General features: G+C 42.0%; 1 protein-coding gene across 9 annotated transcripts in view; it reads right to left on the bottom strand.

Moving 5' to 3' along the window:
- Window positions 1-21073, bottom strand: part of LOC106582275 (titin) — a 186491-nt gene that overhangs the window by 72629 nt on the left and 92789 nt on the right. For all 9 annotated transcript variants that reach the window (XM_082967139.1, XM_082967141.1, XM_082967145.1 and 6 more), the window contains 37 exons: window positions 20519-20661; window positions 18853-18976; window positions 17698-17964; window positions 17493-17590; window positions 13399-13567; window positions 12906-13172; window positions 12458-12724; window positions 11954-12232; window positions 11432-11840; window positions 11151-11275; window positions 10766-11032; window positions 10406-10675; window positions 9985-10287; window positions 9525-9827; window positions 9252-9439; window positions 8941-9055; window positions 8562-8846; window positions 8301-8452; window positions 7962-8109; window positions 7585-7762; window positions 7374-7495; window positions 6980-7267; window positions 6567-6863; window positions 6271-6457; window positions 6007-6122; window positions 5615-5914; window positions 4462-4761; window positions 4267-4372; window positions 3983-4179; window positions 3535-3840; window positions 3155-3433; window positions 2676-2975; window positions 2217-2519; window positions 1585-2118; window positions 1153-1455; window positions 696-995; window positions 204-500 (listed from right to left, as the gene is read on the bottom strand). In XM_082967139.1, coding sequence (XP_082823265.1) covers window positions 204-500; window positions 696-995; window positions 1153-1455; window positions 1585-2118; window positions 2217-2519; window positions 2676-2975; window positions 3155-3433; window positions 3535-3840; window positions 3983-4179; window positions 4267-4372; window positions 4462-4761; window positions 5615-5914; window positions 6007-6122; window positions 6271-6457; window positions 6567-6863; window positions 6980-7267; window positions 7374-7495; window positions 7585-7762; window positions 7962-8109; window positions 8301-8452; window positions 8562-8846; window positions 8941-9055; window positions 9252-9439; window positions 9525-9827; window positions 9985-10287; window positions 10406-10675; window positions 10766-11032; window positions 11151-11275; window positions 11432-11840; window positions 11954-12232; window positions 12458-12724; window positions 12906-13172; window positions 13399-13567; window positions 17493-17590; window positions 17698-17964; window positions 18853-18976; window positions 20519-20661 — 8892 coding nt within the window. The remainder of the gene's footprint in view (window positions 1-203; window positions 501-695; window positions 996-1152; window positions 1456-1584; window positions 2119-2216; window positions 2520-2675; window positions 2976-3154; window positions 3434-3534; window positions 3841-3982; window positions 4180-4266; window positions 4373-4461; window positions 4762-5614; window positions 5915-6006; window positions 6123-6270; window positions 6458-6566; window positions 6864-6979; window positions 7268-7373; window positions 7496-7584; window positions 7763-7961; window positions 8110-8300; window positions 8453-8561; window positions 8847-8940; window positions 9056-9251; window positions 9440-9524; window positions 9828-9984; window positions 10288-10405; window positions 10676-10765; window positions 11033-11150; window positions 11276-11431; window positions 11841-11953; window positions 12233-12457; window positions 12725-12905; window positions 13173-13398; window positions 13568-17492; window positions 17591-17697; window positions 17965-18852; window positions 18977-20518; window positions 20662-21073) is intronic.

The raw sequence follows: 21073 nt of genomic DNA, 5'->3' as shown, positions 1-21073 counted from the left end.
TTTCATGGAGACTAATGAAGGGAGGACGACTAGTAGTAATGTCTGGAATGGAACAGCAGGATTTGATACTATTCAATTCATTCCATTCCAGCCATTACAATGAGCCCATCCTCCAATTCAATGTTACACAAGCCTCCATTGTTGTATTGTATTAAGCATACATTTGTTGACATTGTAAGCTTTCTGATTACTGTTTACTATACCTTTAGGATCTCTGACAATGACTGATTCGGTCAAGCCAGGAGTTCCTTCACCGGCTCCATTGACTGCGATCACACGGACCAGGTACTTGGCTCCCTCTCTGACTCCATACACAGTGAAGACCCGGGTCTTCCAGGGTCTCTCTGTGGAGCGGGACCAGTCTTTGGTGCCTGCTACGGTTTTGTCAACATGGTATCCCAGGATGTCTCCACCTCCGTTGGAGGCAGGAGGATCCCATTCCACGTCGATGGAAGACTCAGTGGTGTCAATGATTCTTGGGAACGGTGGCCCAGGTGGCACTATGAGAGAAACACATCAACGATGACATATTGTATTTGATCATTGCTAGATAATGGAACTTGAATCATAATGAATCAGTGTTGTATTATATTATAGTGTATTGATTTGGTCTATTTTGTATGCTTAACCTCACAAAATGAATTTCCATGCAAATGGACAATAAAAGGTATGGTATCATAATCTTGTTGACTTACAGATTGGATCCTGGCATGTCATAGGATCAGACGGGATGCTGAACTTCCCAGGCCCAGCTTGGTTCTCAGCAGCCACCCTGAAGATGTATGTCAGACCTTCCAGTAGGCCTTCCACGTTAAGTTCCGTATCCTCCAAAATAACCCGGTTGACTCTGGTCCAGTGGGTGCTGTTGATCTCACGCCGCTCCACCCAGTAACCCAGAATGGGGCTGCCCATGTCATTTGGCTCCTCCCAGCTAACCAGCATGGAGTTGGCTGTGACGCCATCAATCTCAGGCTTCCCAGGAGCCTCTGGTGGGTCTAGAATAAGAAGTTAAAATCACAGTTGTAAGAACAAAGTTCAATCTAACTAACGCAGTTGAGAAAAACTGGTTGAACTGACATCATTGTTACAATCTGATTTGGAATGTTATAAGCTTTAATGTCATGATAAAACTCTTAAAAATAAATGCTTTACCGAATGGATTCTTGGCAATAAGTGGCTTAGAAATACATGGTGGTCCAGGACCAAACTTGTTCTCAGCAGTGACCCGGAAGATGTACTCCTTCTTCTCTATCAGTTTGGTCACGGGGTATCTACATCCCCTGAGCGTTGAGGTTACGGTGATCCATCCGATCTCCACCTTGGAGTTGTCCTTTTTTTCCAAGGTGTAGTTCAGGATCTCACTGCCACCATCATCCATGGGAGGATCCCACTTGCAGATGACAGAGGTCTTCCTGATCTCCTCAAACCGGAAGTTGATTGCAGGTCCAGGTGCATCTGTAAATAGTAAAATAGGAGGTTTTATATTAGGTTTCCAAAATGTGGTTGAAAAATAACTATGAGCGGCAACAACCCTACAAAATTAATAACAAAACGTATAAATGTTAAAAGAAGATGATATCTCACCTAGCACATTGACTTCACAAGTTGCAGAGGCAATACCATGTTCGTTCTCAACCTTGATAGTGTACACTCCGTGGTCACCCCTGATGGTGTCCCTGACAATGCAAGACGATTCTCCCCTCTTCTTGTCATGGATGGTGAGACGTTCCTGGAGGGTTGGGTAGTCAGGGAGTTCCTCCTCCTCAGGCTCCTCATGGGCAGGCTCTGCAGCTGGGGCCTCAGTAGCTGGGACCTCAACCTCTCCCTCCTTGACTTCCTTCTTTTCTCCATCTTTCACCTCCACCTTTTCACCCTCCTTTACTTCTCCTTCCTTCTTTTCTCCTTCCTTCGCTTCCTTCTTTTCCTCCTTCTTCTTCTTAACAATGGGTTTTTCTGGTCTCTTCTTCATGGCTTCTGGTCTGATGACCACGTCGTTCCTGTACCATGTGATTTGAGGGTATGGGGATCCAGAGATGTTGGCGCCCAGTCTGATCTGAGCACCTCTCTTGATGCTCATACCGGACTGCAGGCTTCCACTGAGGAACACCTTGGGTGTTTCTGAAAAGAAAACAAACACATTTAGAAATGACAAATTACTGGTCGGTCTGAAAAATCGTAGCATAGTGATGGTTTGAACAAGATGTATCCTTCCTTACCGACAGCATCAGAAGCCTTCACCATTGGTGAGCTGCGTGATGGGTCACTGACTCCGGCAGCGTTCTCAGCTCGTACACGGAACTGGTATTGTTTTCCCTCCCTGAGATTTCTCACTGTGTAGGACAGCACAGGCACAAGGAAGTCGTTGCATCTTGTGAAGTTCTCATCACCCTTCATCATCTTCTCCAGAACGTAGCCCATAATTTTGCAGCCTCCGTCATACATAGGAGGTTTCCATGTGAGGGTGATAGTCTTGGAAGTAGGGTTGTGGGTCTCAACATCCAATGGAGGGTCAGGGCTCTCTTAAATGTTGAACAAGGAACATTTCATAAATTCAATACATCTCTTCTGAAATGTAGGCATGCTTGGAAAGTAAAATTCACTTTAATTGTGAGCAAGAGTTGCACCTGTTTTTCAATCAATGTGTCCCTTGGACACAAAATAAATATTTCACTCACGCTTCTGATCCTCTGCAATCACAGGGTTGCGGAGCTCAAGATACTCCCCACCACCAATCTTGTTGACAGCTTTGACCTGGAAGTAGTACTCTCCATTGGGGATCAGATCCTTGACAGGCCAGCTGACCTTGTTCTCTCCAGACATCATGTTGACGTAGGTCCTCCGGCCTGCCTCTCTGCGCTGTAGCACATAGTGGAGAACAGGGCTGCCACCATCATAGTTGGGAGGATCCCAGGAAACCTTGCAGGAGCTCTTGGTGATTTCACTGGCAACAATGTCTTTGCAGGGACCGGGCAGGCCTGTCAAAATAAACATGGATATGAAGAGTCTATCTTGATAGTTGTAGTATGCCTGTACTAGTAACCAAAATTTCAAATATTTTCTGGATCAAATATGTAAAATGTAATGATTACGCTATTAGGGACACCATGGAATATAATAGTATAGTAATATAATAGTATTTGACACTGAAACGTACCAACAACTTTAACATTAATTGTTCCGCTGCTAGCTCCAAGGGAGTTTTCCAGGGTGACCTTGTACTGGCCAGAGTCTGCATGCAGACAGCTCTCGATCTCCAGGTGACAGGAGAGGTACTCCTGTCTGAAGCTCATTCTCTCATCGTCCTTCAGCTCCTTTCCGTCTTTGTGCCAGGTGATCTTGGGCTTGGGTACTGCTCTAAATGGGATGGGGAGATGCCACTTCTCTCCCTCAACAATCACGATGTCCTTTGTTTGAAACTCAAGGGTTGGGATGCCTTCATGAGGGAAAAATATAATCAGATATCAGTATTTCATGCATTTCTGGGAAGACTATTATTATGGAATGGGAAATATACATTATGGAAGGTTTACTTACAGTCAGGGTCCTTGGCATAGACCTTCTCAGAGATATCAGATGGCTCACTAACTCCAACAGAGTTGATGGCACGGACTCTCAGGACATATGGTTTCTCTGGGGTGATGCCCTCCTCTGTTTTGTATTTGAGCTCCTTGATTGGGCGAGAGTTGATTCTCATCCACTTCTCAGTACCAGCCTCACACAGCTCGATATGGTAGCCAGTTACAGCACTGCCACCAGTTCTCTCTGGTGGTCTCCAAGCAATACACAAATGGTCCCTGCTGGCTTCAGTGATATGAAGCTCAATTGGAGGAGAGGGTGCACCTATAAAAGGCAATGCAGAGACAATAATTATAATCTTGGAGATGTGGTTTGCTTCATTGGGAACTAGACAATACCTAATAAATGACTCATGCAAGTCAAACAAATGTAACCATAAAACACAGTTTTCACTTTAAAAACCCACCTGTTGGATCTTCAATAGCAATGATTTCTGTTGATTCACTAGGATGTCCAGCACCGGCCTCATTCTCAGCGCGGACCTGGAACTGAACCTCGGTTCCTTCAATGACATCTGTCACTCTATACTTGCAGTCATCACCTGAGGTCTTACCACACTTTACCCAGCGGGTGCCAAGTTTCTCCTTCTTCTCAATGGAGTATCTGATGCACGAAAATATTCCCAAATGTTATAAAAACGCTTATATGACAATATGACACTCCTAAAAACTAAAGTTGACCAATCTTTACCTCAGAACTGGTCTGCCACCATCATTCTTGGGGGCGTCCCATTGCAGGTCAACATGTCTCTTTGACACGCCATCGACAGAGAGATTATATGGTGGTCCAGGGGTAGCTGAAAATAGGAAACAGTACTTAGCAACCTATGCATGTTGTAAGTGAACAACAGTTACAGAATACTATACGCATAAACTATGATCTTACTATAAGTATCTTTAGCCATAATGGAGTCTTCCAGTTCACAGAATTCACTGGGTCCAACAGCGTTCTCAGCAGCCACACGGAACACATAGAGGGAGCCCTCGTTAAGTGGAGTGACAGTGTACTTCAGCTCCTTCACAGTGGTGTCCACTGTCTGCCAGCCCTTACGCCTGACATCCCTCTTCTCAACAATGTAGTTGGTGATGGGTGAACCACCATCCTTCTCTGGTACTGTCCACTTCAGCTCAGCACTGTTCCTGGTGATGGTGATGACATTCATCCAGCGTGGGGGTGTAGGAGGATCTGGAAAATGAATTGACAAGCATGAGTCATCAGAAACCATCAACTCAGCTAACCAACCATGACACACTGAACAGCTTCAGATGGAAACTATCTCAGTCTGTGTGTCACAATGGACACTATATTCCCTATATACAGATGTAGGATCTTAATTTGATCACCCTGTTGCAGGAGAACTTTCCTGTAATGCAGGAAATGTAAAACATGTAATGTATTTGAGGTTTAAAAAGGCTTCTGAAGATTCCACTTTGAAATGTCAGACTTGATTTTCCCTTACGAAAAATGTAACAACCCCTACAAAAATGTTAATTGATTATAATCCACATAATAATTCACAATTCCTGTTGCTGCAGAATAATTTTCCTGCTGTAGAAAACTGGCTCAAATTAAGATCCTACATCTGTAGTGCACTACTTTTGACCATAGCATTATAAACGGAATAGGGTGCCATTTGCTTGGCTATGAAAAGCCAACCCAACATTTACTTCTGAGGTGCTGACCTGTTGCAACCTCTACAACCACTGTGATTATTATTTGACCCTGCTGGTCATCTATGAACGTTTGAACATCTTGATGAACAATCTGGCCTTAATGGCCATGTATTCTAATAATCCCAACCCGGCACAGTCAGAAGAGGACTGGCTACCCCTCAGAGCCTGGTTCCTCTCTAGGTTTCTTGCCTTTTCCTGGCTCTCTAGGGAGTTTTTCCAAGCCACTATGCTCCTACATCTGCATTGCTTGCTGTTTGGGGTTTTAGGCTGGGTTTCTGTATAAGCACTTTGTGACATCTGCTGATGTAAAAAGGGCTTTATAAATACATTTGATTGATTGATTTGGGACACAGTGAGTAACTTACTGAGTCTCTCCTTGCACAGAACTGGATCGCTAGGATCGCTGGGTTCACTCTCCCCAGCGATGTTGACAGCAATGACCCTGAAGGAGTACTCCTGTCTGTCCATCAGGCCTCTCAGGAAGTGCTCCAGGATATTGATTCCCTCTGAAACACGGACCCATTGCTCAGTTCCACTCTTCAGGAGTTCAATGATGTAGCCCTCGATCTTGGCGCCACCATCGTGCTCAGGCTTTGTCCACTGCAGGAAGGCAGAGGTCTTTGCCACGTCTTTTACGGTTGGCTTACCAGGAGCCCATGGAGGATCTGTAAGATTAGAAGACATGTTGTTTTGGTCAATGACATCACATTTCATAAACGATCAATGGTCTGTTAACTAAATTTGTTGGAAGTATTACCAATAGGATCCTTGACCAATATCTGGTCAGTTTCCTTGCTTGATTTTCCAGGTCCGGCGAGATTCTCAGCCATGACTCTGAACTTATACTTCTTCCTTGTGGGTAGTCCTTTGACTCTGCAAATCAAAAACAATCAAATAACCAACCCAACCATCAAATGAATAGCAACAACCAGAAATTAAATCAATGCGGCCATTACTGCCTTCAATTACCAAAATTGAAACATTACGGTGTTCATTACCTAAATGTATTCTAGCGTCTTACCTGTATGTTGTGTCTGTGATTGGGATCTTGTTGCATCTGATCCATCTGTTCTGATCTGGTTCGAACCTCTCAACCCAGTATCCAGTGATAGGACTACCACCATCCTCTTCAGGCTCATACCAATTCAGAGTCAGGCCATCTTTAACAATATCAGAAGGCTCCAGCTTGGTTGGTGCACCAGGAGAATCTGGAAAACAGTTAAAGACAATTTTAGAAAAAACCCACTGCACAAAATAATACTAAAAGGAAATACCATTATATTGCCTGGACTAAATACAAACATAAACTTAACATACCGAAGGCGTATCTAGCAATGATTGGCATATGTTCCGCTGGCACACCAATACCAAACTGGTTCTCAGCGAACACTCTGAAGATGTACTCCTTGAAGGCCGTAAGGTTGAGGGCCTTGTAGTTAGTCTCTTTGACAGTGGAGGAGAGCTTGTGCCATATTTCGCTGTCTGCGGCTCTCCTCTCCACAATGTAGTTGGTGACCTTTGCACCACCATCATCTCTCGGAGGGTTCCAGGCCAGGAAACATGACTTGTTGGTGATCTCAGAGATATCAAACGCAGCTGGAGGACCAGGCTTATCTGTTCAAGACAAATAGAAAACAATGTTAGAACATTAAAAAAATATTTTTTAAAGGAGTGTTTCCTCAGAAAAAGGTTAGACACTCCTCACAAAAAAAGTTAACAAAATTGGATACCTAGAATGTTGACGTCAATGGTTGTAGTAGCACGACCACAGCTGTTGTGGGCTTCAATGATGTAGGTAGCTGTATCCTCTCTCGTTGTCTTGCTGATCGTAACGACGGAGTGACCAGGCTTGTCGTCAATAGAGACTCTATCGTCTCCCTTCAGGACTACATCACCCTTGGTCCATTTCACTTTAGGTAAGGGTTTTCCAAGAACATCAGCTGGAAGCTCGATCTTAGATCCGGCTTTGACGGTCAGTCCAGCAAGACACTTGACATCCAGAAGAATCTCTGGGGGGTCTATACAGAAAATGTGTTATACAGATTAGACAGAAACATATTTCCGCCACTATGCAGGATTATTCACAATACATATACAAACGTGGAGCATTTATACAAAACATACCTTTAGGATCAACAGCCAATATCTCATCTGTAGCCTTGCAGGGTTTGCTGGCACCCAGTCTGTTCAAGGCCCTCACGCGGTAGGCATACCACTGTCCCTCAATCAGACCAGTCACTTGCAATCTAAGAGAAAGTAAGATGTTGGTCTTTCAAAATGAACAAAATCATTTTGAACAACAAACTTGGAGCCTTTTTTCTGTAGTTCCACTTACTTAAACTCAGGGACCTGATCTCCGCAGGATTCCCACTTGTCTGTGCCACGCTGGCATCTTTCTACGTTGTAGCCCTTGATTCCGGTGCCGCCGTCCCACTTGGGTGGTTCCCAGGTCAGAAAGATGCCAGATGCTGACTTATCCCTCCATTTCAGGTTCTCAGGTGAGTCTGGCACAGCTATAATTCAAATTCCAATTATGTAAATGACTAAAAACAGCTATAATTCAAATTACAGGTATCTCAATGATTGAGAACAGCTAGAATTCAAATGACAGGTATGTCAATGACTGTGACATCAAAACAATAGATTAAGTTCCCTTCACTTGTGTGCACAGCATAGGTATTGTCCTTGCTACTGTACTTAGCGAATACTTACTGGCAGGGGAGGACACATTGACTGGCTCGTCAATGTAGGCAGGCTCTCCTGGGCCACACTTGTTGCAGGCAGTAACCCTGAACAGATATTCTTTGCCCTCAACAACATCAGTGACAGTGAACTCCTGGTCTTGAACACCAGTGATCACCTGGGGAAAGACAGTCAGTGGCACGTGTTATTATATATATCTTAATCATATTTCATGTATAACAGGGTACAAGCTGTGGCCAAAGAAAGAGTACAAAAGATTGTTTGTCCCAACCGGGACAAAGAGGACTAAATAAGTAAGTTATTACATGTATATTGCTGGGTGGTTTGAAGACTTATGTTCATCCATACCTTGACCCAGGTCTTGCGGGATACGTCACGTTTCTCAATCTGGTACCCAGTCAGAGGGCTTCCTCCATCATGCTCTGGTGCCTCCCACATCAGGTGCACATGCTGTCTGGTCACCTCGGCAACCTTAAAGTCTTTGGGTGCACTTGGGGATGCTGAACAAATAGAAAAAGAGAGATATAAAGGGAAAAGTAGGGACTTGCAGTTGACAATATCAAGATACAGTATGTTGTGTTTCACCACAAAGCTCATCACGTCACTTACCGATAACATTGACTTCAACCTCTCCTGAGCAACTGGTAATATCATTCTCCAGGGTCAGAGCGTATACACCTCTGTCTGGACGCACACTTGGAGTGACGGTCAGTTCTACGTAGGTACTCTTTGTAATCATGTAAACACGTTCACCAGCAGTGAGCTCCTTATCAGCAAAGCTCCACTTTGCCTGTGGTGTGGGATATCCAGAGATAGGGACACGGATAGTAAGGGGATGGGGAACAATGACCTCAAGGCCATCCTTGAATCCACCCAGGTCCATTGTGGGGCCAACTGAAGATAAAAAGAATGATAATTGTTATGACAAATGCACAACATTTAAAGTGATGAACTTCGTCAAGGTCAGTTAAAAGTTAACCAAATGTACCATGTGTATCATCAGCCAGCATGGGTCCCAGTGTGTTGGATGGGTCAGACACTCCAGCTGCATTCTCAGCCATCACTCTGTAGTTGTATTTCTTGCCATATTTCAGGCCAGATATCTGAGGAAAAGAAGGAAGAGCCCCATTCAGAGTTGAGATAAGTGTGAGCAACTCAGACTTCCAAGTAAATTAATGTCAATGGGAGACTTCCATTCAAGTCAGAATACCACTCAAAACATATGACAATTACACTACCAATATGATATGAAATCTCTAAGAAACGATTTAGCAACTTTTCATCTTATTGGATAAATACCTTGTAGGTGAGATCCTGGCAAAGCCTGGCGTTGCATCTGAGCCAATGGTTTGTTTCGTCCTCACACCTCTCAATGATGTAGCCAGTGATCATGCTGCCTCCATTCTTCAATGGGGTCTCCCATGTCAGCTGGACTGAGTTCTTATTCTGTTCTGAGGGCACCAGGTTCTGTGGTGGGCTTGGCCTCTCTGGAATAACAAAAACAACATGTTAAAACAGTGCATACATTTCAGTAATCACATTTCAGAAACTAAAATAACTGAAATAACTCACCAATGGGGTCCATGATCTTTACTGGATTGGTAGCAGCGCTTGGCTTTCCAATGCCAGCCTTGTTTTCAGCCTTGACACGGAAGATGTATTCCTTGTTCTCAATGACGTCGTTGATGATTGCACTGCGGTCTGTTGCTTTACTGATCATAGCCACGGCCCACTTCACAGAGGTCCTGTCACGGGACTCAATTATGTAGGAGGTGATCTCAGCCCCTCCATCAGACACTGGTTTTTCCCAGGAGACTGTGGCTCCAAACTTACTCACGTTTCCAACACTCACATCCTGAGGAGCATCAGGAACATCTGAAATATAACACAAGGTTGTAATTCACTTTTCTGGTAGGCAGTTGAAAACTGTTACAATGAACAGTAATTCACTTTTCTGGTAGGCAGTTGAAAACTGTTACAATGAACAAACTTATACTGTATGAGGTGATACAATATGAAATATTTTGCTTACCAAACTTGTTCTTGGCATAAACACCAGGTTTCTCTGTCTCAATATTTGGTCCACTGCCCACTCTGTTGCGAGCAGAAACACGAAATAGGTACATGGATTCCCTCTGGAGTCCGGTCACAGTGTATTCTGGAGCGTCAGAGCGGTCAGTAGCAAGAGTCCAAGTCTTGCGCTTGACGTCACGCCTCTCCACCACGTATGTAATGATCTTGCTGCCACCGTCGCTCTCTGGCTCTTCCCAGGCCAGGCTGACCTCACCATCGGCGGTGTCAAGCACTTGAAGACTCTTCACAGGTCCAGGGACATCTGTGGATGACAACAATACATTAATAAATGGAATCCATGAACAAAAACAGATTCCAAGAAAAATTTCCTTCCCAAGAAAAATCTATTCAAATACAAGAATGGATTGAAGGCAACTTACCAATGACATCCAGATTAATGAATGCCTCTCCCTGTCCATGTTTGTTCTTGATGACAACCTTGTAACGTCCTTGGTCGGACTTCTTAGGGTCCTTCAGTCTGTACTCTGTCCTGTCTCCAACAGTGTGGATGTTGTCCTTGGGTAGGCTGACATTATCATAGAACCACTCAGCTTCAGCTTTAGGATACGCACTGTAGGGCACGAACATGACGATGGGCTTTCCAGCATCTGTTACTAAGCTCTGATCCATAGTCTTGATATTTGGCTTAGCTGTAGAGGGATAAACAATTATAAGATCAAAGAATAAAAGGACATATGTATTGTGGAATCAGAGAGAATATAACAGTTAAGGCAACCTACCAGCCAGTTCCAATTTGGCTCTGGCATCCTTGTCTTTGGCGATGATTCTGTACTCTCCTTGGTCCCGAGGCCTGATCTCACATACCTGGAGTCTGTGGACCTTGCCCTCACTCATCATCTGGTACTTGTCACCCTGGACAATGGTCATGTTGTTCCTCAACCATTTGACCTCAACTCTGTCTTTGTTCAGCTCAACTTCGTATACAACATCTGAGCCTGGAGGCTCAAACACATCCTTTGGTGGTCTGACGATCTCAACTGCACTCTCTGGAATAAACATTACACACAAATAAAAAATATAATTAGTTAAACATTAATTCATACAGAACAGTTAGAATAATGGACACTCACAAACAGAATCATATAACGAATTCAAGAGGCTTGCCATCAACGAAGAGATGGGCGTGTGATCTCTTTTCATCTACGCCACAGGAATATTCACACTCATCATCTGGTCTGCACTCCTTGATATGCAGCCTGCAGGTCTTGCCCTCTTTTTCAAAGACATATCTTGTAAAAAACGAAAATGGATTATGTTACACTACGCCTTTCATTATTTAACTCAATTCCTATGGTGGCCCTTAGGGGCAAAGTAGCTTTTAAGATTTAACAGTGACAGTAAAGCAACAGGGACCGTGCCTCATAGCAGTTTAAATGTGTTCCTACCTGGGTCCCTCTCTTATCTCACGTCCATTCCTGTACCATTTCACCTCAGCCTTCTCCTTGGTGAGTTTGCAGGTGAACTCAGCATTCTCAAACTCGGGGATGGTCTGGTCTTTGAGTTGTGCGGAGAAGTCAGTGGGGGCTTCACTAATGATCAGCTCAGCTGTAGACTTGTCATCACCAGCGATGGCGGTGTATTCACCTTCATCAGCAAGAGTACAGTCCTTGATGGTCAGTGTGTGCTTATATTGGTCCAACCTGTAGATTATGCGTTTGCTGAAGGTGATCTCCTGACCAGCTTTTGTCCATTTCAGAGTAACCTTCTGCCTGTTGACCTTGCAAGAAAAGCTAACAGTCTTCTTCTCCTGTGTGTCGCAGTCCTCAAGAGGTACAATGATCTTCAGACTCTCCTCTGTAGATAAAACAAAAAAATCATTTAGTCATGTAGCTAACTTCAAACAAAAATAAGACATACTACTACACCAAATTAGCCGTTGGTAGAATCAATAACAAAACTATGTTCACCTTTTACTGTAAGTTTGCCAGAGCTCTTGGCATGTTCACCACGTTGGTTTGTCAATGTAATAGTATAGTTTCCTTCATCTGACTTCTCAGCATCCTTGATCCTCAGAGAGAACACATTGTCTTTCTGGATCATGACAAACTTGCTGCTCTCAAACATGGTCTCCTCGTTCTTCAGCCACTTAGCTTTAGCTCCCTCAGTGTTCACCTCACAGTTGAAGATGATCTCTTGTCCCTCTTTGGCTTCTGTGTCTTTGATTGGTGTATTGATCCTGAGTTTTTCTGTGGAAATCAAAATTAAGGAAGTTAGTAGATGGTATTAAATATTTCGCCAAGGCTGCCTCAGGTAGTGCCACACAAGAAGATTTTAGAAGATTACTTTACTGCCCAATTGTACACAAAGGTCTAACAGAAAATCTACTTTATCTCAACCCCTCCAAAAGACACAAATACACATAAAGGTTGGTGAGGTTGTAATAGAAAAGAAAACCAACATTGATGACCTACCAAGAACAAACAGATCAGCTGTAGCTCTGGTGGTGCCAATGAGGGCAACATAGGCTCCCTCATCCTTGGGTTCAGAGTTCTTGATAACAAGTATTCTTCTCTTGCCATCACAGACAATGTCATACTTGTCCCCTTTTTCTAGCTCCTTATCATCCTTCATCCATTTGACAATGAATGTGTCTTTAGAGACTGAGCAGACAAACTCAACCTTTTCTCCCTCAACCACCTCCTGACTCTGAGGCATGGCGATAAACTCAGCAGCCAATTCTAGAAGAACAAAAACAGATTAGTGTATATGCTCTTATTTACACAAATACTTTACCTGCATCCCATGATTTGATTTTCCTAACGGTACTGGTGTGTAGCCACTACCCAGGATATTTCACTTTCTCCACCTGACAGTCTTTAGGTGACTAAATTAAACAGAGCTTATGTCTGATTCCATTACCATTTATTTTCAGGTTTCCAGTTGTCTTTGAGCTGGACAGTTTGCAATTGTACTCTCCAGCATCATCTGTTTTGAGATCCTGGATGATAAGTATCCTCTTCCTGCCGTCTACGATCTGATCGTATCTTCCTCCCTCGGGAAGTTCCTGGTCTTCCTTATACCACATGACATCAGCGTCTGCCTTTGACACTTCACAAATCATCTTCACACTGTCTGCTTCTGTTCCCTCCAAGTTAGACAGGTTCCTGGTGAACGTAGCTTCTTCCTCTGGAAAGGAAATACCATATAACCGTCAAGGAAATATATTATGATAAGTCGATTACAGTATATGCCATCAAAATGTATCTCTTTTGCAGAGTCCCAAATGGCATATAAGTGCAGTACTTTTGACCAGAGCCCTATATGGGCCCTAGTCAAAAGTAGTGCACTATATAAAGAATAGGGTGCCATTTTGGATGTACCTTTTGAGACAGAGAAAGTTTGCTAGACTCACCGACGACTGTAAGCATGCCGGAGGATTTGGAGACCTTCGCATCACATTCATATTCTGCTTCATCATCGAACACTGATTTGTGGATGATGAGGATGTGTTGGCAACCTTTGGCAATTATTTCATATTTCTTTCCCTTTCTGATTTCACTGCTGTCCTTCAACCAACGGACCTGTTTCCAGAAACAGTCATAAAACCAAGACTACAATGACGGTATAATACTTTTAATATGTAATGATAAAGACTATGACAGAAACAAAGGGAGTAAAATGTAACAGCACACTAGAATGAAACACATTGTAAGACAGGAAAGACAACTAACTCTCAGTCTTAAAGGTCTTGAACAGTCATTCTGAAAAAGTACTTTTTCTCTCATGGCTAAATACCAGGAAGTTTGAAAAGACAGGCTGAGTGGGTGGGGATCTTATATTCATGAGCTAACAGCTCATTGAAACACATATTTCAAGCAACTTGGATGCAGTGAGCAGTGTTGCAGTAAAGTCATCAAGCTAATTTGGTCATACACAAAGCAACTCAAAAACACTGAAATTGCATCAATGATATCAATTTAATTTTATACATCTCCCGGTTGGCATGCCGCTTGTGATGCGGTTCACAGCAGCACTGACGGATGTGTCTGAATTTTGAATGACCCACCAACCCTTTTGTTCCATGCTGGCTGAAGACCTAGCTACCAAGTAACTAGCTAACACAGACACAGATGAAGGGGGAAACATATAAGTATATTTGCCATTGATGAATAGGATACACACTTAATTATATTGGCTGACACCGTACAGTAAAATGTTGGCACCAGTAGAGTAGCTTCTAGCTATATAAACCACACCCCTCTGCAAACACACCTTCTCCAATATTGGTTCTAAAATGAGTGTTATGGTGATGTCTTAATAATGAATCCAAGTGTTTGACATGGGGGAGGGGACCAGTAACATTATGATCAAACTTTATCAATGTACACTACCGGTCAAATGTTTTAGAACGCCTACTCATTCAAGGGTTTTTCTTTATTTTGACTATTTTCTACACTGTAGAATAATAGTGAAGACATCAAAACAATGAAATAACACATATGGAATCATGTAGTAACCAAAAACATGATTCATTTGAGAATAGCAACCCTTTGCCTTGATGACAGCATTGCACACTCTTGGCATTCTCTCAACCAGCTTCATGAGGTAGTTACCTGGAATGCATTTCAATTAACAGGTGTGCCTTCTTAAAAGTTAATTTGTGGAATTTATTTCCTTCTTAATGCGTTTGAGCCAATCAGTTGTGTTGTGACAAGGTAGGGCTGGGATACAGTCAGTCAATACGGAAAATGTAATGAACTTTGAAAGTTTCTTCAAGTGCAGTTGCAAAAACCATCAAGCGCTATGATGAAACTGGCTCTCATGAAGACCGCCACAGGAATGGAAGACACAGAGTTACCTCTGCTGCAGAGGATAAGTACATTAGATTTACCAGCCTCAGAAATTGCAGACCAAGTAAATGCTTCACAGAGTTCAAGTAAGAGACACATCTCAATTGTTGCAAAGAAACCACTACTAAAGGACACCAATGAGAACAAGAGACTTGCTTGGGCCAAGAAACACGAGCAATGGACATTAGACCGGTGGAAATTTGTCCTTTGGTCTGGAGTCCAAATTTGAGATTTTTGGTTCCTACCGCCGTGTCTTTGTGAGACGCGGTATGGGTGAACGGATGATCTCCGCATGTTTATTTCCCACCATAAAGCACGGAGGAGGAGGTGTGATGGTGTGGGGGTGCTTTGCTGGTGACACTGTCTGTAATTTATTTAGAATTCAAGGCACACTTAACCAGCATGGCTACCGCAGTATTCTGCAGCGATACGCCATCCCATCTGGCTTAAGCTTAGTGGAACTATTATTTGTTTTTCAACAGGACAATGACCCAACACACCGCCAGGCTGTGTAAGGGCTATTTTACCAAGGAGAGCAATGGAGTGCTGCATCCGATGACCTGGCCTCCACAATCCCCCGACCTCAACCAAATTGAGATGGTTTGGGATGAGTTGGACCGCAGAGTGAAGAAAAAGCAACCAACAAGTGCTCAGCATATGTGGGAACTCCTTCAAGGCTGTTGGAAAAGCATTCCATGTGAAGCTGGTTGAGAGAATGCCAAGAGTGTGCAAAGCTGTCATCAAGGCAAAGGGTGGCTATTTGAAGAATCTCAAATATAAAATATATTTTGATTTGTTTAACCTGTTAGGGCTAGGGGGCAGTATTTACACGGCCGGATAAAAAACGTACCCGATTTAATCTGGTTATTACTACTGCCCAGAAACTAGAATATGCATATAATTATTGGCTTTGGATAGAAAACACCCTAAAGTTTCTAAAACTGTTTGAATGGTGTCTGTGAGTATAACAGAACTCATATGGCAGGCAAAAACCTGAGAAGATTCTGTACAGGAAGTGCCCTCTCTGACCATTCCTTGAGCTTCTTGGCTCTGTTTATTGAAAACTGAGGATCTTTGCTGTAACGTGACACTTCCTACGGCTCCCATAGGCTCTCAGAACCCGGGAAAAAGCTGAATGATGTAATTCCAGCCCCTGACTGAAAAACATTATCGCCTTTGGTAAGTGGCCGATCAGAGGACCATCAGACTGAGGCTCGTGCACGAGGGGATCCCATGTTTTTATTTTCTCTCTCTTTGAACGTAAACACACTTTCCTGGTCAGAATATTATCGCTTTTTTACGAGAAAAATTGCATAAAAATTGATTTTAAACAGCGGTTGACATGCTTCGAAGTACGGTAATGGAATATTTAGAATTTTTTTGTCACGAAATGCGTCGTGCGCATCACCCTTCTTTACACTTCGGATTGTGTCTTGAACGCACGAACAAAACAGAGGATATTTGAACATAACTATGGATTATTTTGAACCAAACCAACATTTGTTATTGAAGTAGAAGTCCTGGGAGTGCATTCTGACGAAGAACACCAAAGGTAATAACATTTTTCTTATAGTAAATCTGACTTTGGTGAGGGCTAAACTTGGTGGGTGTCTAAATAGCTAGCCCTGTGATGCCGGGCTATCTACTCAGAATATTGCAAAATGTGCTTTCACCGAAAAGCTATTTTAAAATCGGACATAGCGAGTGCATAGAGGAGTTCTGTATCTATAATTCTTAAAATAATTGTTATGTTTTTTGTGAACGTTTATCGTGAGTAATTTAGTAAATTCACCGGAAGTTTGCGGGGGGTATGCTAGTTCTGAACGTCACATGCTAATGTAAAAAGCTGTTTTTTTATATAAATATGAACTTGATTGAACAAAACATGCATGTATTGTATAACATAATGTCCTAAGATTGTCATCTGATGAAGATCATCAAAGGTTAGTGCTGCATTTAGCTGTGGTTTGGGTTTATGTGACATTATATGCTAGTTTGAAAAATGGGTGTCTGATTATTTCTGGCTGGGTACTCTGCTGACATAATCTAATGTTTTGCTTTCGTTGTAAAGCCTTTTTGAAATCGGACAGTGTGGTTAGATTAACGAGAGTCTTGTCTTTAAAATGGTGTAAAATAGTCATATGTTTGAGATATTGAAGTAATAGCATCTCTAAGGTATTTGAATAACGCGCCACGGGATTCCACTGGCTGTCACGTAGGTGGGACGAAATCGTCCCACTGGCCCTAGAGAAGTTAACACTTTTTTGGTTACTACATGATTCCATATGTGTTATATCATAGTTTTGATGTCTTCACTATTATTCTACAATGTAGAAAATAGTAAAAATTAAGAAAAACCTTTGAATGAGTAGGTGTTCTAACACTTTTGACTGTTAGTGTAGAAGCAACAGTCATTTTTCATACTATGGTCATCGTACTTTGATATGGTTTCCTTCAAATATAAACCAAGCAATTTCATGAAAAACATGATTTTGACTATTCATAACCTTTAATATTATATTTTGTAATTCCACATGCAACTATATTATATTATTATAAAAATAAGAAGGTGTGTTTGAATGTGCATGTATTGTGTGGGGGGTGGGGAGAGTGGTAGGGTGGGGGAGGTGAGGGGTGAAGGGTCAGGAATCAATACCTTGGCATTTTCACGTGATACTTCGCATTCAAATCTGGCAGATTCCTTTTCTTTGACCTCAACATCATGGAGTGGCTTAGAGAACTCAACATGTGGAGCTGTAAGGACACAGTCATATAGTGTTACTACACTAGTATGGCAAATACACCAAAGTCTTTACAAACAAACAAACTATATGAAAGGTTTTAATCAATACTTTACTTACGTTCAACGTTAAGGAAGCAAGAGGTTTTGAATTCTGAGGCGTCGCAGGTAAATGTTTTTGAATCATCAAGAGTGCAGCCATGAATGATGAGTTTTCTCATGCGGCCGTCGGCAACAATGTCATATTTCTTCGTTTTGCGGATCTCCTGTCCATCTTGGAACCAACTGACCTCAGCGTTATCCCTGGAGACTTCACACTCCAATGTAGCAGTGGCCTCTTCCTCAACTGTCTGGTCCTCCAGAGGTTTGGTAAACTCAACTGGTGGTTCTGTGAGGTCACACATTAATTACACTTGACTCGTGCTTTACATATCGTAACAGCTTAGGAAGCTAACAAAATAATTTAACCAAATTCTATCACTGTCACCAACTACTTTTATTGTTATTTAATATATATATATTATTCTTAAGATTAAGTGGCCTAAAACCTATGTTTTGACTTCGTACTGTAGTTACAGTTACAGTGTAGGCTACACATTACGTTACATAATTCCTTCAACCTGTTTGTTGTTTGTACAATTACACATTTACACTTTTCATACATTTGTAAACAAACTTAACATCGTGGGGACACCTTTCTTCCTTCTAAAATAATTGGTTTAGATCACACCGTTATATTGTGATATTGCAAGGGATATCGCTATATCGTAATTATGCAAGGCATATACTGTTTTATACTTCTTCAGTTCTTCTTAGGAACACTTATGTACTGTTACAAAAGCATAAATGACTGTGTCTCACAGGCTCTCAACTCATATTTAATGCATACTTCTTTACTGATGGGCAATCAACTGTGGATGGGATTCCCATTGAATTCAGACTGGTTACCTTGCATTTACATAGGCAGGCGGAGTATGTTACCATGAACCTGGTCTATATAGCACCTTCCATAGTGGTTTATCAGTCCAATATGCTTTATAGTGTAAATATTTTAACTATATTGTTGTTTAACCTAATCATATGCACAATATTGTACCACCAATGAATTTGAAGAAATCAACCAATTAGGACTTTCGAAGCTTGATAATTATACATTTGGAATTGAAAAAGAAACCAAGTCTCCATGGGGGGCAAGAATCCCAACAACAACAGCAACCAAACACCACAAACAGTAATAGCAACCTATCATTCACATAACACACATAGATTAACCTACCATTCACATGTAGTCTGGCCTCAATCTGGAAATCCTTTGCAGTGAGTTTAATTTCTCCATCTTCTGAAATCTTGACATCTCTGAGAGTCAGAGTGTGAGTTTTGTCTTCTGCTCGGGTGACCACCTGTGCAAATCAAGCAGTTAGATAAATCAGATGGACGGTGATAGCTATGCAGGGTCAAGCTATTTACTTCTTCCCCTGAATGAACATCAGCAGCTGGTGACAAGGGACCGAAGGCTCCCTGAGGGGACCCTAGGCTCAATTTTAACTCCAGTTTCACCCTGACTCTTCCCTTTTACCAGAGGTTTGGTAAGGTGGTTAACTAAGACCACATTTCCCCAGTCCTTTACAGAAGGTGTTCCTCAAAGTCAACATTTTCCTCTTGAATGTAAACAATAAAGGCCCACTTCTTATGGTGCAGTGGTACAGCAATCACAGTCAACATAGGTTCTATATTTTTTCCTCATTACAAATAGTCATGATATGCCTAATAACATAACAACTACTTGAAAACATGAAGACCATGGCAGTTCATTCACAGGCTTTGACAAATGGTTACAGTATATACAAGGTATTTAGCTGTCTCTGTTGCAAGTTAGACTATATATATATTTTAAACTTAACTTTAAACAGCCACTTTAAAAAAAAACACCTTCAGACTCTTATATTGTTATTATAACAGTGCAAATGACACCACATGCAATCTTTTACAAACAACATTTGACAGCATAAATCATAATGTTTTGGACTATTCAGCCATAGCCACAATAAAATAATAGCCTACATATTCAGAATATATTATTCTAAATGTAAGATTTTTAGTGGAACAAAAGTAATCACCGTTATCCTCAAAATAATCAAATGTTCGCTAACATTGTGTATGGCAACACATCAAATTATCAAGGATGTGAATTCAATCATCATTAAAATAGGTAATATGACCCATATAACTGTATGTAACTGAAGGGCAAACCAGGCTGTGCAACATCGTAAATCAACCTATCATATAACATTTTCACACCTCAAACACACTGGAATTAATTAAATAACTAGGCTAGACAATATACATAGGTATGTAAGGACCTAACAGATAATTCAAAGCAATTCAAAGCCAATTTCTACATGAAATTACAACACATGTTTCAAATTTAAAAATGATAACTGTCAAATAACTCTTCAAGCCACCTGCCATTGGACACACACACTTGAAGCAGTTAAAAATAACTAGAAGAACGCTTGCAGGGCAGAAAAGCCCTCCTGCGTTATCTCAAAACCCGGATCAAATCCCCAACTGGAATCCTGATCCTCACAGGTCCTTATATGCAGAAAGCATGTAGGTTGCACAAGAGAACATTAAAACCAAAATGTAAATAATGCAACATGACAAACTGGCTAAGATCCATTTAAATTCAAGACAATTTGGAATAAGATTAAGTAAAACAAAGGACAATGTTTCGATCTTGTTAAAACATTAAAAGTATTTGGGATATGAGAATATGTTATAATCCAGGTAGTAAATTCCATGACAACAGGTATTTGTCTGCCATATTGGAAAAACTGTTGTTCATAAGTACAAGTCTTGGCATGTTTCCATATCAATTACTTCAGGGAGTGTCAGTGTTGTGGTAACATAAATATTTCAGATGATACAGTATAAACACTTACTCTGTCACTTGGCTCCAACTTTGTACCCCCTAAGAACCATTCCACAGCAATTCCTTCATATGACAGTTCACAGTCGAAAGTGGCGGTCTCCCCAGCAGTAACAGTAACATCCTTGAGAGGCCGCAGCAGGCCGATCACCCGTGCTTTAGATTGAGGAGAAGACATTGTTAGTCACTCCCAAATCCCAAGATAAACCTAATTGCTAATCCTCATTTTGCGGATGCCCTGACGGCTGGCCACTGCTCTGGAGTTCTGTAAACCACCAGGACAACTGATAGGAGGGACTTGACATTGGGGGGCCTTCCTCATTTGCATACCCGGTTTCCTTGAGATGTATATGGTCAGCAAAAAACTTTGAGAGGCAGGCATGTTGTAGCCCTGCCAATCACTAACCGCCCAACTCTAGATAAGGCATGTGGATTCTAAAATAGCCACAACACCTGATTGGCCTTTAACCCACCCCCTGCCAAACCACCGGCTAGGCAATCTGTCCCTGTCAATCAACCTCTCTGAATTTTGGGGGTACGCTGTTACCCAACTTTTACCCCAAAAATG

Source organism: Salmo salar, chromosome 21 (assembly GCF_965601325.2).
Source record: "Salmo salar chromosome 21, fSalSal1, whole genome shotgun sequence".
NCBI lineage: Eukaryota > Metazoa > Chordata > Actinopteri > Salmoniformes > Salmonidae > Salmo > Salmo salar.
The sequence above is the reverse complement of the archived record's forward strand: the minus strand, read 5'-3'. Positions and strand labels throughout refer to the sequence as shown.